At 52.2% G+C, this 14,489-nt stretch overlaps 2 protein-coding genes across 24 annotated transcripts in view; one reads left to right on the plus strand and one right to left on the minus strand.

Annotated features, from left to right (window-relative positions):
- The window catches only part of SPMIP11 (sperm microtubule inner protein 11), a 47,325-nt gene extending 39,337 nt beyond the window's left edge, over positions 1-7,988 (plus strand). For 2 of the 3 annotated variants that reach the window (XM_051845401.3, XM_089308267.1), the window contains 2 exons: positions 7,281-7,425; positions 7,802-7,988. In XM_051845401.3, the coding sequence (XP_051701361.1) occupies positions 7,281-7,425; positions 7,802-7,850 (194 nt within the window). In that variant the 3' untranslated portion in view covers positions 7,851-7,988. Of the gene's footprint in view, positions 1-7,280; positions 7,426-7,801 lie in introns of those variants that run through there. The other variant, XR_016216704.1, reaches the window with a different exon arrangement.
- The window catches only part of ADCY6 (adenylate cyclase 6), a 66,536-nt gene that overhangs the window by 37,815 nt on the left and 14,232 nt on the right, over positions 1-14,489 (minus strand). For 9 of the 21 annotated variants that reach the window (XM_070052178.2, XM_089308252.1, XM_089308250.1 and 6 more), the window contains 7 exons: positions 14,319-14,477; positions 13,908-14,086; positions 13,354-13,389; positions 13,141-13,270; positions 12,586-12,849; positions 11,669-11,903; positions 10,830-10,954 (listed from right to left, as the gene is read on the minus strand). In XM_070052178.2, coding sequence (XP_069908279.1) covers positions 10,830-10,954; positions 11,669-11,903; positions 12,586-12,849; positions 13,141-13,270; positions 13,354-13,389; positions 13,908-14,086; positions 14,319-14,477 — 1,128 coding nt within the window. Of the gene's footprint in view, positions 1-8,218; positions 10,621-10,829; positions 10,955-11,668; positions 11,904-12,585; positions 12,850-13,140; positions 13,271-13,353; positions 13,390-13,907; positions 14,087-14,318; positions 14,478-14,489 lie in introns of those variants that run through there. The other 12 variants (XM_089308255.1, XM_051845391.3, XM_089308248.1 and 9 more) reach the window with 7 other exon arrangements.

Here is a 14,489-nt window from a genome sequence, read left to right on the forward strand (position 1 = left end):
AGTTCTGTGGCCTTAGGCAAATTCCTCTTCCCGCTTAACCTCTTTATCATCTGAAAATGGAGATAATACCCATAAGCACTTTGTAAAAGTTAGAGAAAATGTACACTTTAAAAACAACATCTGGGGCATCCCATATGGAAACACCGGTTCAAGTCCCAGCTGTTCTGCTTCCAATCCAGCTCCCTGCTGAAGTCCTGGAAAAGCAGCAGAAGATGGCCCAAGTGCTTGGGCTGCTGCCACACACACGGGGGACCCAGATGGAGTTTCGGGCTCCTAGCTCCAGGCCTAGCCCTGACCATTGCGTTCATTTGGGAAGTGAACCAGTGACTAGAAGATCTCTCTCTCTTGGTCTGGCCCTCTCTCTGTAACATTGCCTTTCAAGTAAATAAATAAATCTCTAAAAACAAAAACAAAACAAAACAAAACAAAACAAAAACCCTGGGGGCCTAAGTTTTGGCCTAATGGTTAAGTGCCTGCGTTCAAAACCAGGCTTGCTATTGACTTCAGCTTTCTACTAATTCAGGCCCTGGGAAGCAGTGGTGATGGTTCAAGTAATTGGGCTCCTGCCTACCCAACAGGAGACTGAGTTTTGGCTCCTGGCTTTGGCCCCAGCCCAGCCTCAGCTTTGTGGGCATTTGGGGAATGATCCACAGAAGGGAGCTCTCAAATAAAACATCTAGGACAAGCTCCTGATACAAAACAGTAACATATCAGGAACCTCCAGGGAATTACGCTATGTAAAGAAAGACAATCCCATGGGGCCTGCACTGTGGCAGAGAGGGTTAATGCCCTGGCCTGAAGCACCAGCATCCCATATGGGCGCTGGTCCTAGTCCCGGCTGCTCCACTTCTGATCCAGCTCTCTGCTATGGCCTGAGAAAGCAGTAGAAAACGGCCCAAATCCTTGGGTCCCTGCATCCACGTGGGAGACCTGGAGGAAGCTCCTGGCTCCTGGCTTCGGATGGGCACAGTTCCGGCCGTTGTGGCCAACTGGGGAGTGAACCATCGGATGGAAGACCTCTCTCTCTCTCTGCCTATCTTCTCTCTGTGTAACTCTTAATTTCAAATAAATAAATAAATCTTTAAAAAAAAAATGAAGAAGAAGACAATCCCGAGGAGGGCGTTGTGGCACAGTGGGTTAGACCAACACTTGGGCCATCCCTTAATAGGAATGCACATCCAAGCACAACTGCTCGGCTTCCAATCCAGCTTCCTGCTAATATGCCTAGCTCTTGGATTCAACAAATGCCCCAGCTGTTATGGGCATATAGGGAACTAAAACAGCCAATGGACAATCTCTGTCTCTGCCTTTTTTTAAAAGATTTATTTATTTATTTGAAAGTCAGAGTTACACAGAGAGAGGAGAGGCAGAGAGAGAGAGAGGTCCTCCGTCCGATGGTTCACTCCCCAGATGGCCACAACTGTCGGAGCTGCGCTGATCTGAAGCCAGGAGCCAGGAGCTTCTCCCAGGTCTCCCACGCCCATGCAGGGGCCCAAGGACTTGGGCCATCTTCTACTGCTTTCCCAGGCCACAGCAGAGAGCTGGATCAGAAGAGGAGCAACTGGGACTAGAACCAGTGCCCATATGGGATGCCGGCGCTTCAGGCCAGGGCGTCAACCCACTGAGCCACTGAGCCACAGCGCCGTCCCCTGCCTTTTTTTTTTTTTTTTTTTTAAGATTTATTTATTTTTATTTGAAAGAGTTACAGAGAGAGAGAGAGAGAGAGCACAAGGTCTTCCATCCACTGGTTCACTCCTCAAATGGCTGCAATGGCTGCGCCTATCCGAAGCCAGGAGCCAGGAGCTTCTTCCAGGTCTCCCGTGTGAGTGCAGGGGCCCAAGGACCCCTGGGCCATCCTCTACTGCTATCCCAGGCCACAGCAGAGAGCTGGATCGGAAGAAGAGCAGCCGGAACTAGAACCGGCACCCATATGGGATGCTGGTGCTTCAGGCCAGGGCATTAAGCTGAGGCGCCACAGCACCAGCCCCATCCTTTTTTTTGTTTGTTTTTCTAATAAATCTTTAAAAAATAAAAAAAGGCAATCCCACAAAGATCACTTACTATATGCCATGTATATAATATTCTTAAAATTACAACATTATAGAAATGATAAATAGATAATTGGTAACCAGAGTGGGGTGGTAGGGCAATGAAATGGCAGTTCCAGGATTGAAAGGTGATGCACCTGTTCTTTAGCAGCATATCAATAACCTAGTTGTGGCAGTGTGCATACTATAGTTCTATAAGTCATTGCCCTTGAGGGGAGTGGCTACACAGAAACTCCCTGTATATTTTTTTTTCAACTGTATGTGAATCTGTAATTATCTCAAAATTAATTTAAAAGATTCATTTTAATTTATTTGAAAGGCAGAGTTATAGAGAGGAACGGACAGAGAGACAGAGATCTTCCATGTCTTGGTTCACTCCCCAAATGGCCAGCAGCCAGGAATTCCCTCAGGGTTTCCCATGTGGGCCATCCGGCTGTACTTTCAAGAGCTGGATAGGAAGTGGAGCAGCTGGGACTGGAATGCGTGGGTGGGAAAGCTCACAGGCAGCAGATTAACCCGCTGCACCACAACACCAGCCCCAAAAGGTAAGTTTAATTTAAAACACTAAAATACTCTGAGAGTGGCGGGCATTTACACACTGAGTGTCTGGGTTCAGTACCCAGCTCTGGCTCCCAACTCCAGCTTCCTGCTGTTGCAGCCCTGGGAGGCAGCACTGATGGTTCAAGTAACTGGGTTCCTGCCACCCACATGGGAGACCTGGACTCAGTTCCCAGCTCTAGTTCTGGCCCAGCCCCAGCCATGGTGGGCATCTGGGGAGTGGGTTATCATATGGAGGTTCTCTTTCTCTGCCTATCCATCTCTCTGCCTCTCAAATAAACAAAGTTTTTAATATTCTCAGAAATCAAAATAGACATGTGCAGGAAGGGGACTACTTATGAGTGATTTCTAATAGCAAACTTTCTTTTATAATTTTTCCCCCAAGGTTGATTTTATTTTTTTAAAAGATTTACTTATTTATTTGGAAGTCAGAGTTACACAGAGAGAGGAGAGGCAGAGAGAGAGCGAGAGAGACGTCTTTCATCCTCTGGTTCACTCGCCAATTGGCCGCAACAGCTGTAGCTGCGCTAATTCGAAGCCAGGAGCCAGGAGCTTCTTCCAGGTCTCCCACATGGGTGCAGGGGCCCAAGGACTTGGGCCATCTTCCACTGCTTTCCCAGGCCATAGCAGAGAGCTGGATTGGAAGTGGAGCAGCCAGGTCTCAAACCGGCGCCCATATGGGATGCCGGCGCTTCAGGCCAGGGTGTTAACCCACTGCGCCACAGCACCGGCTCCAGTCTAATAGCAAACTTTTTTAAAGTCTACTGTTAGGGGCCAGCGTTGTGGCGCAGCAAGTTAAGCTGTCACCTGCAACACTGACATCCCTTATGAGCACTGGTTTGAGTTCAGGCTACTTCACTTCCCAACCAAACAGCTCCCTGCTAAGGCACCTGAAAGAGCAGCAGAAAATGGCCCAAGTCCTTGTGTCCCTGGACCCACATGGGAGATCCAGAAGTAGCTCCTGGCTCCTGGCTCCTGGCTTTGGCCTGGCCCAGCTCTAGTCTCTATGGCCACTTAGGGAACAAACTAACAGATTTCTCTCTCTCTCTCTCTCTCTCTCTCTCTCTCTCTCTAACTCTTTCAAATAAATAAGTCCTTAAAAAAATTTACTATTAGTAGGAAAGTCACTAAGTAAAAACACAACATCTACTAAATAATTAGAGATTTTAAAAAATTATCATAATGGCCTGAGATAGCAAACTAGAATATTAAGTTATAATTCTCTAAGTTTAAAAAATATATAGGGGCAGGTGTTTCATAGTAGTTAGGACACTGGTTGGGATGCCAGTGTCCCACGTGAGAATGTCTGGATTCAAGTCTCAGTTCCTCTCCTGATTCTAGCTTCACACTAGTGTAGACCCAGGAGGCAATAAGTGATGGCTCAAGTGACGGGGTCCCCATCACCCACATGGGAGACTTGGACTGAGTGCCCAGCCCCTGCTGTTGTGGGAACTTGGGGCGTAAACTAACTCTCCTTTTACTCTCTCTTTGCCTTTCATAAATTAAAAAAAAACTTTTTTCTAAATGAGTTTCTCCTTTCCTTTTGCTATACTGGAATTAATATTATGACCTTATTCATAGTCCTCTTGAGCTCATTTTTTTAAAAGAACTATTTATTTGAAAGGCAGAGTTAGACAGAGAGAGAGAGAGAGAGAGAGAGAGATCTTCCATCACCTCGTTCACTCCCCAAATGGCCACAACAGCTGGAACTGGACAGATCTGAAGCTAGGAGCCAGGAGCTTCTTCCGGGTCTCCCATGTGGGTGGCAGGGGCCCAAGGACTTGGGCCATCCTCCAGTGCCTTCCCAGGCCATAGCAGAGAGCTGGATTGGAAGTGGAGCAGCTGGGACTCGAACCAGAGCCCATATGGGATGCCAGCACTGCAGGCAGCAGCTTTACTGGCTATGCCACAGCGTTGGTCCCTAAAAACATTTTTTAAATACAAATCTGAGGGCAGTTATTGTGGCACAGTGGGTTAAGCTTCCACTTGGGACATTGCATCCCATATGAGAGGGCTTGGGCCATCCTCCACTGCACTCCCAGGCCACAGCAGAGAGCTGGCCTGGAAAAGGGGCAACCAGGACAGACTCTGGCGCCCTGACCGGGACTAGAACCCGGTGTGCCAGTGCCACAGGCAGAGAATTAGCCTAGTGAGCCACGGCACTGGCCTAAATACATATTTTTAAAATTAAAAACTTTGGGGCCAAGCTCTCTGCTGTGGCCAGGGAGTGCAGTGGAGGATGGCCCAAGTCCTTGGGCCCTGCACCCCATGGAAGACCAGGAGAAGCACCTGGCTCCTGCCTTCGGATAGGCGCAATGCGCCGGCCGCAGCACACCAGCCACGGCAGCCATTGGAGGGTGAACCAACGGCAAAAGGAAGACCTTTCTCTCTGTCTCTCACTGTCCACTCTGCCTGTCAAAAAAAAAAAAAAAAAAAACCACCTTTGGGGCCAGCATTGTGGCATAGTGGATAAATCCACTACCTACAATGCCAGCATCCCATATGAGCGTCATTTTGAGTCCCAGCTCCTACACTTTGGATCCAGCTCCCTGCTAATGCGCCTGGGAAAGCAGTAAAAGATGGTTCAAGTCCTTGGGCCCCTGCACCAATGTGGGAGACCCAGAAGAAGCTTCTGGCTCCTGGCCTCAGCTTGGCCAGGACCTGGTCATTGCGGCCACTTGGGGAGTGAACCAGTGATGGAAGATCTCTCTCTCTCTCTCTCTCTCTCTCTCTCTGATTCTGCCTTTCAAATAAACAAACATTTCTTTAAGATTTATTTTAAGGCCAGAGTTACAGAGAAAGAGGAGCTCCTTCCAGGACTTCCATGTGGATGCTGGGGACCAAACACTTGAGCCATCTTCTGCTGCTTTCCTAGGCACCTTAGCAGGGAGCTGGATGGGAAGTGGAGCAACCGGGTCTCAAACCAGCACCTATATGGGATGCTGGCATCACAGGCTAAGGTTTTACCTGCTACACCACAACACTGGCCTCATCAAATAAAGAAATCTTTTTAAAAAATAAAATAAAAATTTTATATACTAGAATTAGATTTATCCAAATAATGAAAATGTATTTTTTAAAAATCTAGGTAAGCCCAATATTATTTCTTTTTTTAAAAAAGATTTATTTATTTGGAGGCAGAAAGAGAGAGAAAAAGAGAGATCTTCCATCTGCTGTTTCACTCCTCAGATGGCTGCCACAGCTGGAGCTGTGCCGATCCGAAGCTAGGAGCCAGGAGCTCCCTCTGGGTCTCCCACGCGGGTGCAGGAGCTCAAGGACTTGGGCCATCTTCTACTGCTTTCCCAGGACATAGCAGAGAGCTGGATCAGAAGTGGAGCATCAGGGATTCAGACAACTCCCATTAAGGCTGCCGGCACTGCAGATGGCAGCTTTACTCGCTACACCATAGCACTAGCTCCGCTTAATATTATTTCAAAATTTTTAAAACATCAGGGCTGGCTGGTGCCGCGGCTCACTAGGCTAATCCTCCGCCTGTGGCACTGGCACCCCGGGGTTCTAGTCCTGGTTGGGGCGCCGGATTCTGTCCCGGTTGCTCCTCTTCCAGTCCAGCTCTCTGCTGTGGCCCAGGAGTGCAGCAGAGGATGGCCCAGGTCCTTGGGCCCTGCACCCGCATGGGAGACCAGGAGGAAGCACCTGGCTCCTGGCTTCAGATGGGTGCAGCGCACCGGCCGCAACACGCCAGCCGCAACGCACCAGCTGCAAGTGGCTGTAGCAGCCACTTGGGGGGTGAACCAATGGAAAAAGGAAGACCTTTCTCTCTGTGTCTCCCTCACTGTCTAACTCTGCCTGTCAATTAAAGAAAAACACACACACTCACACTAGTACTGGGGCTGTGGCGTAGCAGGTAAAGCTGCCATCTGCAGTGCCGGCATCCCATATGGGAGCTGGTTCATGTTCTGGTTGCTCCCCTTTCCATCCAGCTCTCTGGTATGGCCTGGGAAAGCAGTGGAAGATGGTCCAAGTCCTTGGGCCCCTGCACCAATGTGGGAGACCCAGAAGAAGCTTCTGGCTCCTGGCTTCAGATTGGCACACAGCTGGCCGTTGCAGCCATCCAGGGAGTGAACCAGCAGATGGAAGAACCCTCCCATCCCCCACCTCTGCCTCTCTGTAACTCTGCCTTTCAAACAAATCTTTTAAAAAACTAAAAGAAAAAAGAAAAACACCTACTACAACATATAGGACATGATAGGCACTTGATAAGTGACATCTATTTGAGGTTTCTAACTGTGAGATGGTATCATTGTTATATTTCAAAGCATGGCCCGCACTCAGCAAAGCAGGCATTATTTCAGAGAGGAGACAAGGGAATGAGGATGATTAAGCTTAGGAAAAAAAGAAAAGGAAACTAATGAATCGGTGTAATTTTCCAGAATGGATTTTACCAGTTACTTCTCTACCATCTAAGCAGTTGGGGGAAAGCTCTTTGAGATGGCCTTCCTAGGTAGCAAAAAGAACCCAGACTGATTCATCTGACCAGGAGGGCAGGAGAAGATACGGTCTGGAAATTAAGGAGGGTGTGATGACCACATCTCCAGGATGTCTCAGTACCAATCAGGTTCAATTGCAGGGCTGGGCTTTTGCTGCACTAAGGCAGAAAAGTAAGCAGTGAACTTGAAGGAATTTGGTAACCGGCCCTTCCCCCAACCCATTCAGTCCCCAATCAGGTCTACAGAGTCCCTTTGACTGATGCTCAGAACTTCAGTTTCTGGCGGTCCCACGATCCGGGAGTGCGCCCAGAGGAAGCCATGCCGTGGATCCGGAGCCCCTGCCACTGTCTCATTAAGAGCCCGATGACCAGGTTAGGCTGGGAAGGGTCAGAGTGCAGAGACCAAGGCAAGCACTTGGTCTGCTCACGTCAGTCCTTAGAGACTGCCCGGTTGGGGCACAGGAGAGAGTTGGATCTTACCACAGAAAACTGGCCCAGGATCTGAGTGTCCCACCTTGCAGGTGTGACTTCTGAGCAGGCACAAGCATCCCAGAGTATTCCTGTTGGGCCCAGGATACATCCACCTCTTTCTCTTGCCACCTCCCCACTACTCCTGCAACCACAGCCTGTTGGTGGTAACCCTGCTTCTTCATCACTACCCTGAAGCACTCTTAGGGGCTATTTTTACAGACGCCCTCCCCCCCAAGCCTGGCCTGGCTGAATCTAAGATCCTGTCTCTCCCGTCTAGGTTTATGGATCACTGTATTCTCAATGACAGAACCTTTAGTCTATACTGAAGACATGACCGCAGAAGGACAAGGTAGACTGCGCAAGGAGTGGAGTGTCAAGTGGGGAGAGTGGGTGGGGTGTCCCAATTCAGGTGGGGACTGGATGGGAGGGGTTTGAGAAATCAGAGTAAACAGATGGGACCAAAAGTTGCCTGGATGCCTGGGGGCAGTGGGAGGCAGGGTTATTCCAATACCCCAGACTGCAAGTGCGTGAGAGATTCTGCAGAAGCCAGATCTGGGGAGGAGAGGTTTGAGAGGGGCGAAGGCCCTGGAAAGACAACCACACAGATCCCTTGGACAGGAGGGTTGCCACCTCCGCCAGACTCTACCACTGCTGACCCAACCCAGGGCCCAGAACAGCTGCAGAGAACAGGGAATTTTACAAAGAATTTGATTTTATTGATATTTAAATATATTAAATATTTCACTGAAATACATGGTATGCCACCCTCCCCCAACCTCCCACAGTGGTTACATTGTAAAACCAAAGCCCACAGCCTCCCATCCCCCGACTCATCCTCCAGCATCGGCAGCCTGGGGGGAAGGGCACAGCTGGCATGGTGCTATGGGGAGTAGGGGGGCTAGGAGGTGGACAGGCCCCAGCCACCTGGCAAGCAGCAGAGACAGGCCACCCAGGACTGAGGTCTTCCCACTCTGGTTTGCTGACACTCACATGCCCACACCATGACACCAAGCATCCCCCTTCCTAGTCAGAGATACGGCTTGCAGAAGGGAAGTGGGTTTCCCATCTGGATCAGCTGCCTTGGCTAATGAAGCGCCTAATGGCCCACTTGGTTAATGCGTGAGAAACGCCCAAGGCAGGCAGTACCGAGCCAGAGACAGGCTTCTGCAGGGAGCTGGTATCAGAAGAGTATTGAGGGGAGGGTAAGAGCGCCCTCTGCTCCCCGAACCCTGCAACTCTAGGGTTTATTCTCTTCTCTCTTTAGTCTCTTTGTGCAGAATCCACGCTATTGCCTCTGGCTTAACTAGGTATAGGCAGAGAAGCCAAGGCACCAGCTAATTCAGGCCAGAGTCAAGGCGATTACAGGGAAAGGAGTGAGACAGGATAGGAAGAGAAGCTGGAGTCCAACTTACTAACCCTCTTCCATCCCTCACAGGCTTCATGGGGCTGGGGAGGCAGGAGCAGGCTAGACCCAGGCAAAGGCCTAGTGTAAGATTCCCCTGCCCCACCCCTTAGTACCAGTAGCTGGGTCCTCAGAGGGACCCCAGACTTACCCTCATCTTAAAGCATACCACATCCCAGGACACAAGCTGGGGAACCCAAGAAGATTCCTGCAAAGCCTGCCCAACAAACCCTAAACAGGCAAAGTGCCCAGGGCACTGAGGCTCAGGCAGGCACCTGTGTCCCTGCCCTAGGCAGGGAGACAGTCATGCTGCACACGTGGCCCCCAAATGGCACTTAGGGATTTGGCACAAAAAATAAAAGACTTCTCTCCCAGGCCACCCTCCTTCTGCTCCCACTCCTGTGCAAATCTGGGCACCTCTCTACAGCCCTGGAAAGAGGAAACCCTGCCTTATTCCCAGAAGACAGAGGCCCACAGGAGAGAGGCCAACTCGGACTGGAGAGCTGAGGAGCAGGAGCCAAGGACACACACAGACCTGGAAGACAGAATTACACACAAAGAGCAACACACACAAACACACACACACACACAGGCCCTCCCCAGTGCCAGAGGAGTTGGAAAGATGGGTGTGAGACCAGGGTCATCTTCCTCCAAGCCCTGACCCTCTTCTATTTGGCAAATGAAGGGGCAAGAGACACTCATGCCCCCTTTCCAGCAGACAACAAGCAAGCACTGGGGCCCAGTGACCTGATCTTGACCCCACTGGGGTCTCTGATCAGCATCTGGCAATACCCCATCCCAGGCTACCTGCTCTCTTTGGCACCTGCAGGTGAACCTCTAACTCCTGACATCCCCACGCACAGGCCTGCTCTCTGGTTGGGCGTTTTCACAGTACCAGTGAGGCCAGACACTGCTTTTCCCCAGAGCACACAAGAACTGGGGCTAAATCTGAGCTGTCAGAGGTCCCTTTGTTCCCCTTTGGGGACAGATCTTGGGACTAGGATTTGGCAAATGGAAACATTCCCCGGAAACGTGGACAGAGCTGGGCCCCTAGAGCCATCTCCCTCCTGTGCCCTGGCTGCAGCAGGGGCATACCCAGGACCAATGTCAGGAACACAGGCATACCACAGGCAAGCGTGGAATAGGCACTTTTCATGCCTGCCCCAGTCTTTGTACGAAATATTCCCAGGGAAAAGAGAGACAAGGAAGGGCCCAGCCCTGAGCCTGTTTGCCCAGGCAGACAAAGGGTAGGCATGGCAAGCTGCCATTGTGATCTCTTGGGCAGGAGTGCTGCTCCTGCCTCCACAGCTGGGAGAGGAGAGGGAACAGCCCTACCCCAATTAAAAAGAAAGCCACTTGCATGATCCTCTTGTTATCCACTTGTGCGCCAGCCCCAAGGCAGACAAGTGTGGCCCAAGTCCAGCCTGCCTGGGGAGCACCCTTTGACAGTCAGCAGGGTCTGGAGGCTCAGCGCTACCCCACCCCACCCCCACAGCTCCTCCCAGCGAGCACAGAGTCCACTCAATGCCCACCTTGGTCCCGTCAGCTGCATTGGTAGCTGGGCCCCGCTAACTGCTAGGGCCCCCATTGAGGAAGTAGGTGGTCATCTCCCCTTTGCCCTTCACCTTGACCACCCCTCGACACTCCAGCTGGTAGCCCTTGGCAGCTAGAACCTGGTACAGGTCCGTGGTCACCTGGGGGGAGGGGGAGGGGAGGCCACTTAGCCCGGAATCCTTCCTGGTGCACTCGCAGGGGCCCAGGGCTCTCTGAGCCAGGCTAGATCCCTGCCCACCAACCACAAAACACTGCCATCCCTACCCCGTCTCAGTGGACCACACAGAGAGAACTGTGGAAACCCTCTGGACTCATGTCCCTCCCAGCTTCCACTGAACATCCCCCTCACCTGGATTCGGTCAGGGACCCCTGTGCTGTCCATACGGCTAGAGACATTCACCGTGTTCCCCCAGATGTCATACTGCGGCTTCCGGGCCCCAATGACACCGGCCACAACTGGGCCCATGTTCAGCCCTGAGGTGGGGAGAACAGCAAGAGATTTAAACTAGTAGGATGCTCCAGGATCAGCCCAGTGGGCATCCCACTTCAGGGGACCTTTAGAAGGACCCCAAGGAAAACAAGTGGAAAGGGGGTGAGCCTTCTGGTCATGAGCCTACAGGTCCTAGCAGGTCAGCCAGTGGCAGAGCCCCCCGGGGCAAGACAGCCACCGCCACCCCAGGAGCTGGTCTTACCCGCGATGCTCCCTCTGCCAACCACACGAGCATTTTACACAGCTTCATCCTCTCAACACCTCTGAACAGTCATCCCCATTTCACAGATGAAGTTCAGGGATGGTAGGTGACTCACTCAATAAGCCAGTAGAGGTGGAGTAGCCAGAATTCAAACCAGACGGCCTGATCCCAGAACCTAAGCTGTGAACCACTGCCAGCCACCAGTCCATCTAGGAGGAGAGTGGCCACAGACAAGGACCAAGGTAATGGAGTTCAGATAAGCCCAGTTTTAAATCCCAGTTCAGCCTCTCCCTACCTCGGTCTAATTATTTAATTCTCTCTAGAATTAACCTCTTTATCTGGAAAAGGGGTTAATAACATGAGGATTAAGATATGCGCCAAGATGTTTAGCACATAGTAGGCCCTCAAGAAATGACCTCAGTAAGCCCTTAGTATGAGACTTGATACAGGAGGTGGGATGGAAGGAAACCCGCCCAGGAGCCCTGCCGGGAAACACCTGCCAAGTGGCCAGGCTCTCCTCTCTCACCGATCTTCATCTGGAAGTTGTTGAAGGAGTGCTCATTGATGTGCTTCATCTGCTCCATGAGCCGCATGGCGTAGTCAGCCAGGGCGGTGACGTGGGAGCGGCCCACCTGGTCATAGGTGCTGGCATTCAGCCCCGAGGCAGCCATGTAGGTGCTGCCTATAGTCTTGATCTTCTCCAGCTGCCGGAACTGCTCCTCGCTGATGATCTAGACAAACGCAGGGGGGCCTGGCTGTCAAGGCAGAGCCCAAAGCCCAACCCACCCCAACGCGCATGCCCGGCCCATGCCTTGGTTCCTACTCTTGTTTCAATGAACACCCCTCCTTCTGGTGAGTGAACCCCGACCAGGCACAGCTGCAGGAGATCAGCCTCAATGGCTCACTCCTGAACAGAATTTCAGGGGAGAAGCTAAGAATCAATTACTCCAGCCCCTCACTCTCTGGGAATCAGGGTCCCAGGATGAGGCAGCTGATATCCCACCTGAACAGCAGAGGGCCCAGCTCTGGCCAGGACGTTCAGGACAAATTCTCACATTTTGCTTGCTCGGTCTCAAGGGGCTCTACCCTCTTGCCTGCCTTCTTCAATGACATCCACTGGTCCCTATCCTGACCTGGCCCCCTCCCAGAGATCCTCACGTCCTCCCTCTGTTCCCCACTGGGAGCTGGGGCTGGCCCCTTGCTGCCTCGGACACCTTCATGGGTCCCTGTCCCCGCCTCCTCAATCCCTACACTCACCCCCAGTGCTGACAGCTCTCAGTCCCGTTAAAGCTCCCTTTCTCCTGCTAGCACCCCAACCTGACTCCAATCCTGACTTTCTCATCCAAAGTTCTCTCTCCTCTCCTGGTCCCCAAATCCCTCCACTCTCCCGGCACTGGCCAACAGGACAAACACCTCGTCAAAGTCAGCGATGATCTCGTTGAGCAGCCGCAGGCACTCGACGCCCTCATTGTTGGCCTCCAGCTCCACGTAGAACTCAGAGAAGTTGGCGATGGAGGCAAACATCACGGCCACACACTCACACGACTGGTAGTAGAGCTCATCATTCCGGCGCTCCCTGGCCAGGAAGTGGGCAGCCACATCCTTGGGGAGAATGTTATGCAGCAGCCGCCGGTTGTACGCCTGGAGCTCCTCCATCTCCTCCTTCTCCCCTGTTGCCTGTAGACACCACACCCATCACCCACTGCCCGTCACTCACAGGGTGGGTGCAGAGACCAGCGCCTGGGATGGACATCAGAGGGAATGGCATGGAGGAAGAAGGGTACGGACGGGTTTGGCCTGAGGAACAGGCAAAGGGATAGAGGGGGCAGGTACAGGATGAGGCAGGGGAAGGAGGTGGGAGCAGAGAAGGCACAGAACCAATGTGGATTCAGGGTGCCTGGGCTAGCAAGAGATGCGTTTATGGCTCGGCAGAGATTCTGCCCTGCTCCCGGAGGCCCACCCAGTCACCTGCAGTTTCCAGAGGAAGTCCAGACGAGCTGTAGACTCCACCTGCTGGGCATGCAGATACAGTGCCAGCGCAAACACCAGCAGGATCACAGGGGTCATGTATTTGAGGGCCACCCTCCCTGCAGCTGGGCTGAGGGTGAGCAGAGATGTGCTTGGTGTCTGAAGGAGGCATCCGGCAGCCCTACCCTTCGCTGCCTCAGAGCCCTCACTTACCAGTCCAGCCCATCCAAGGTCTCATTAGAAGAAGCCCTGGCAGGAAGGCAGAAGAGACAAAGTTACTGGTGGTTGCTGGGGGCAGCAGAAGGGGGAAGACAGGGACATGGAAGGGGAGACCGAGAATGCATTACTGGGCACATGCCAGTAAGTCAGCTTTGGGCCAGGGTTTTTACTAATATTAACTAAGAGCAGCGATTAGGAAAATCTCTGCTCTTGGTTCCTCTCTAAGCCTCTGCCCCCTCATCATTAAAACAGGAAAGAGATCTAACAACACATGTGAAAGGCTTGGCCCACAGATGTACCAAGCAAATGTGAGAAGCAATTTTTTTAAGGTCTATCATAAAGATACAGGGATTTCCCAGGCCTGGGACTTTCTTGGGGCAGCTATTTGAGGTCATATGTCAGGAGCTCCTCCATCATCATTTCCCTCTCTCCCAGCAGTGAATTGTGGCACTCCAGGGACACCAGGGAGGCTCACCAGGGACCCAGAGGGTCAAAGAGCTTCCTGGGTCGGGGGAGGGGGGCATTCAAGGGACTGAGAATCAACTCACAAGCCATGGACGCTAAGCAGCAGGTCATAGTTGTCAAAGATGGTGGCTGGGGGACCCAGAAGAAGCAGCACCAGATAGATGAGCCCCAAGACTAAGATCATGGCCAGCTTCCCGATGCTGCTGATGTGCAGGAAGACAGAGCTGGCCAGGAGACTCAGCAGCATGTTCCCAACGAAGTACTGGGGACAACATCACAGGCAGCACTGGGTGAGGGCAGAGGCCATGGGAGAGCCTTCCACCTCCATGCCCAGCCCTATACCACACCAGGACCCCTAGCTGCTCATAGACATGGAGACTCTGGTGAACTCCTGTGTCCCCGGGGTCCATCCACAGGACTGGCCTAGATGGCCCTATAACTGTGCCAAGATCACCCTCTCCCACCCCATCGCTGCCTGAGCACTGCTCAGATACCTCAGGGAAGCTGCAGGGGGGTGTGGTGCCCTCACACAGGGGCGCATCCAGGTCCAGAGAGTAATTGAGCTGCTGCAGGTGGCAAGCAGTAACGTCGGAGGGAGTTAAATTCAGCATCTGGGCCACGCACATCCGTATGGGGGTGTGGCTGCAGTTGAACTGTAAAAGTGA

Source organism: Oryctolagus cuniculus, chromosome 11, assembly GCF_051225735.1.
Source record: "Oryctolagus cuniculus isolate XC-2025 breed Fujian yellow rabbit chromosome 11, ASM5122573v1, whole genome shotgun sequence".
Taxonomy (NCBI): Eukaryota; Metazoa; Chordata; class Mammalia; order Lagomorpha; family Leporidae; genus Oryctolagus; species Oryctolagus cuniculus.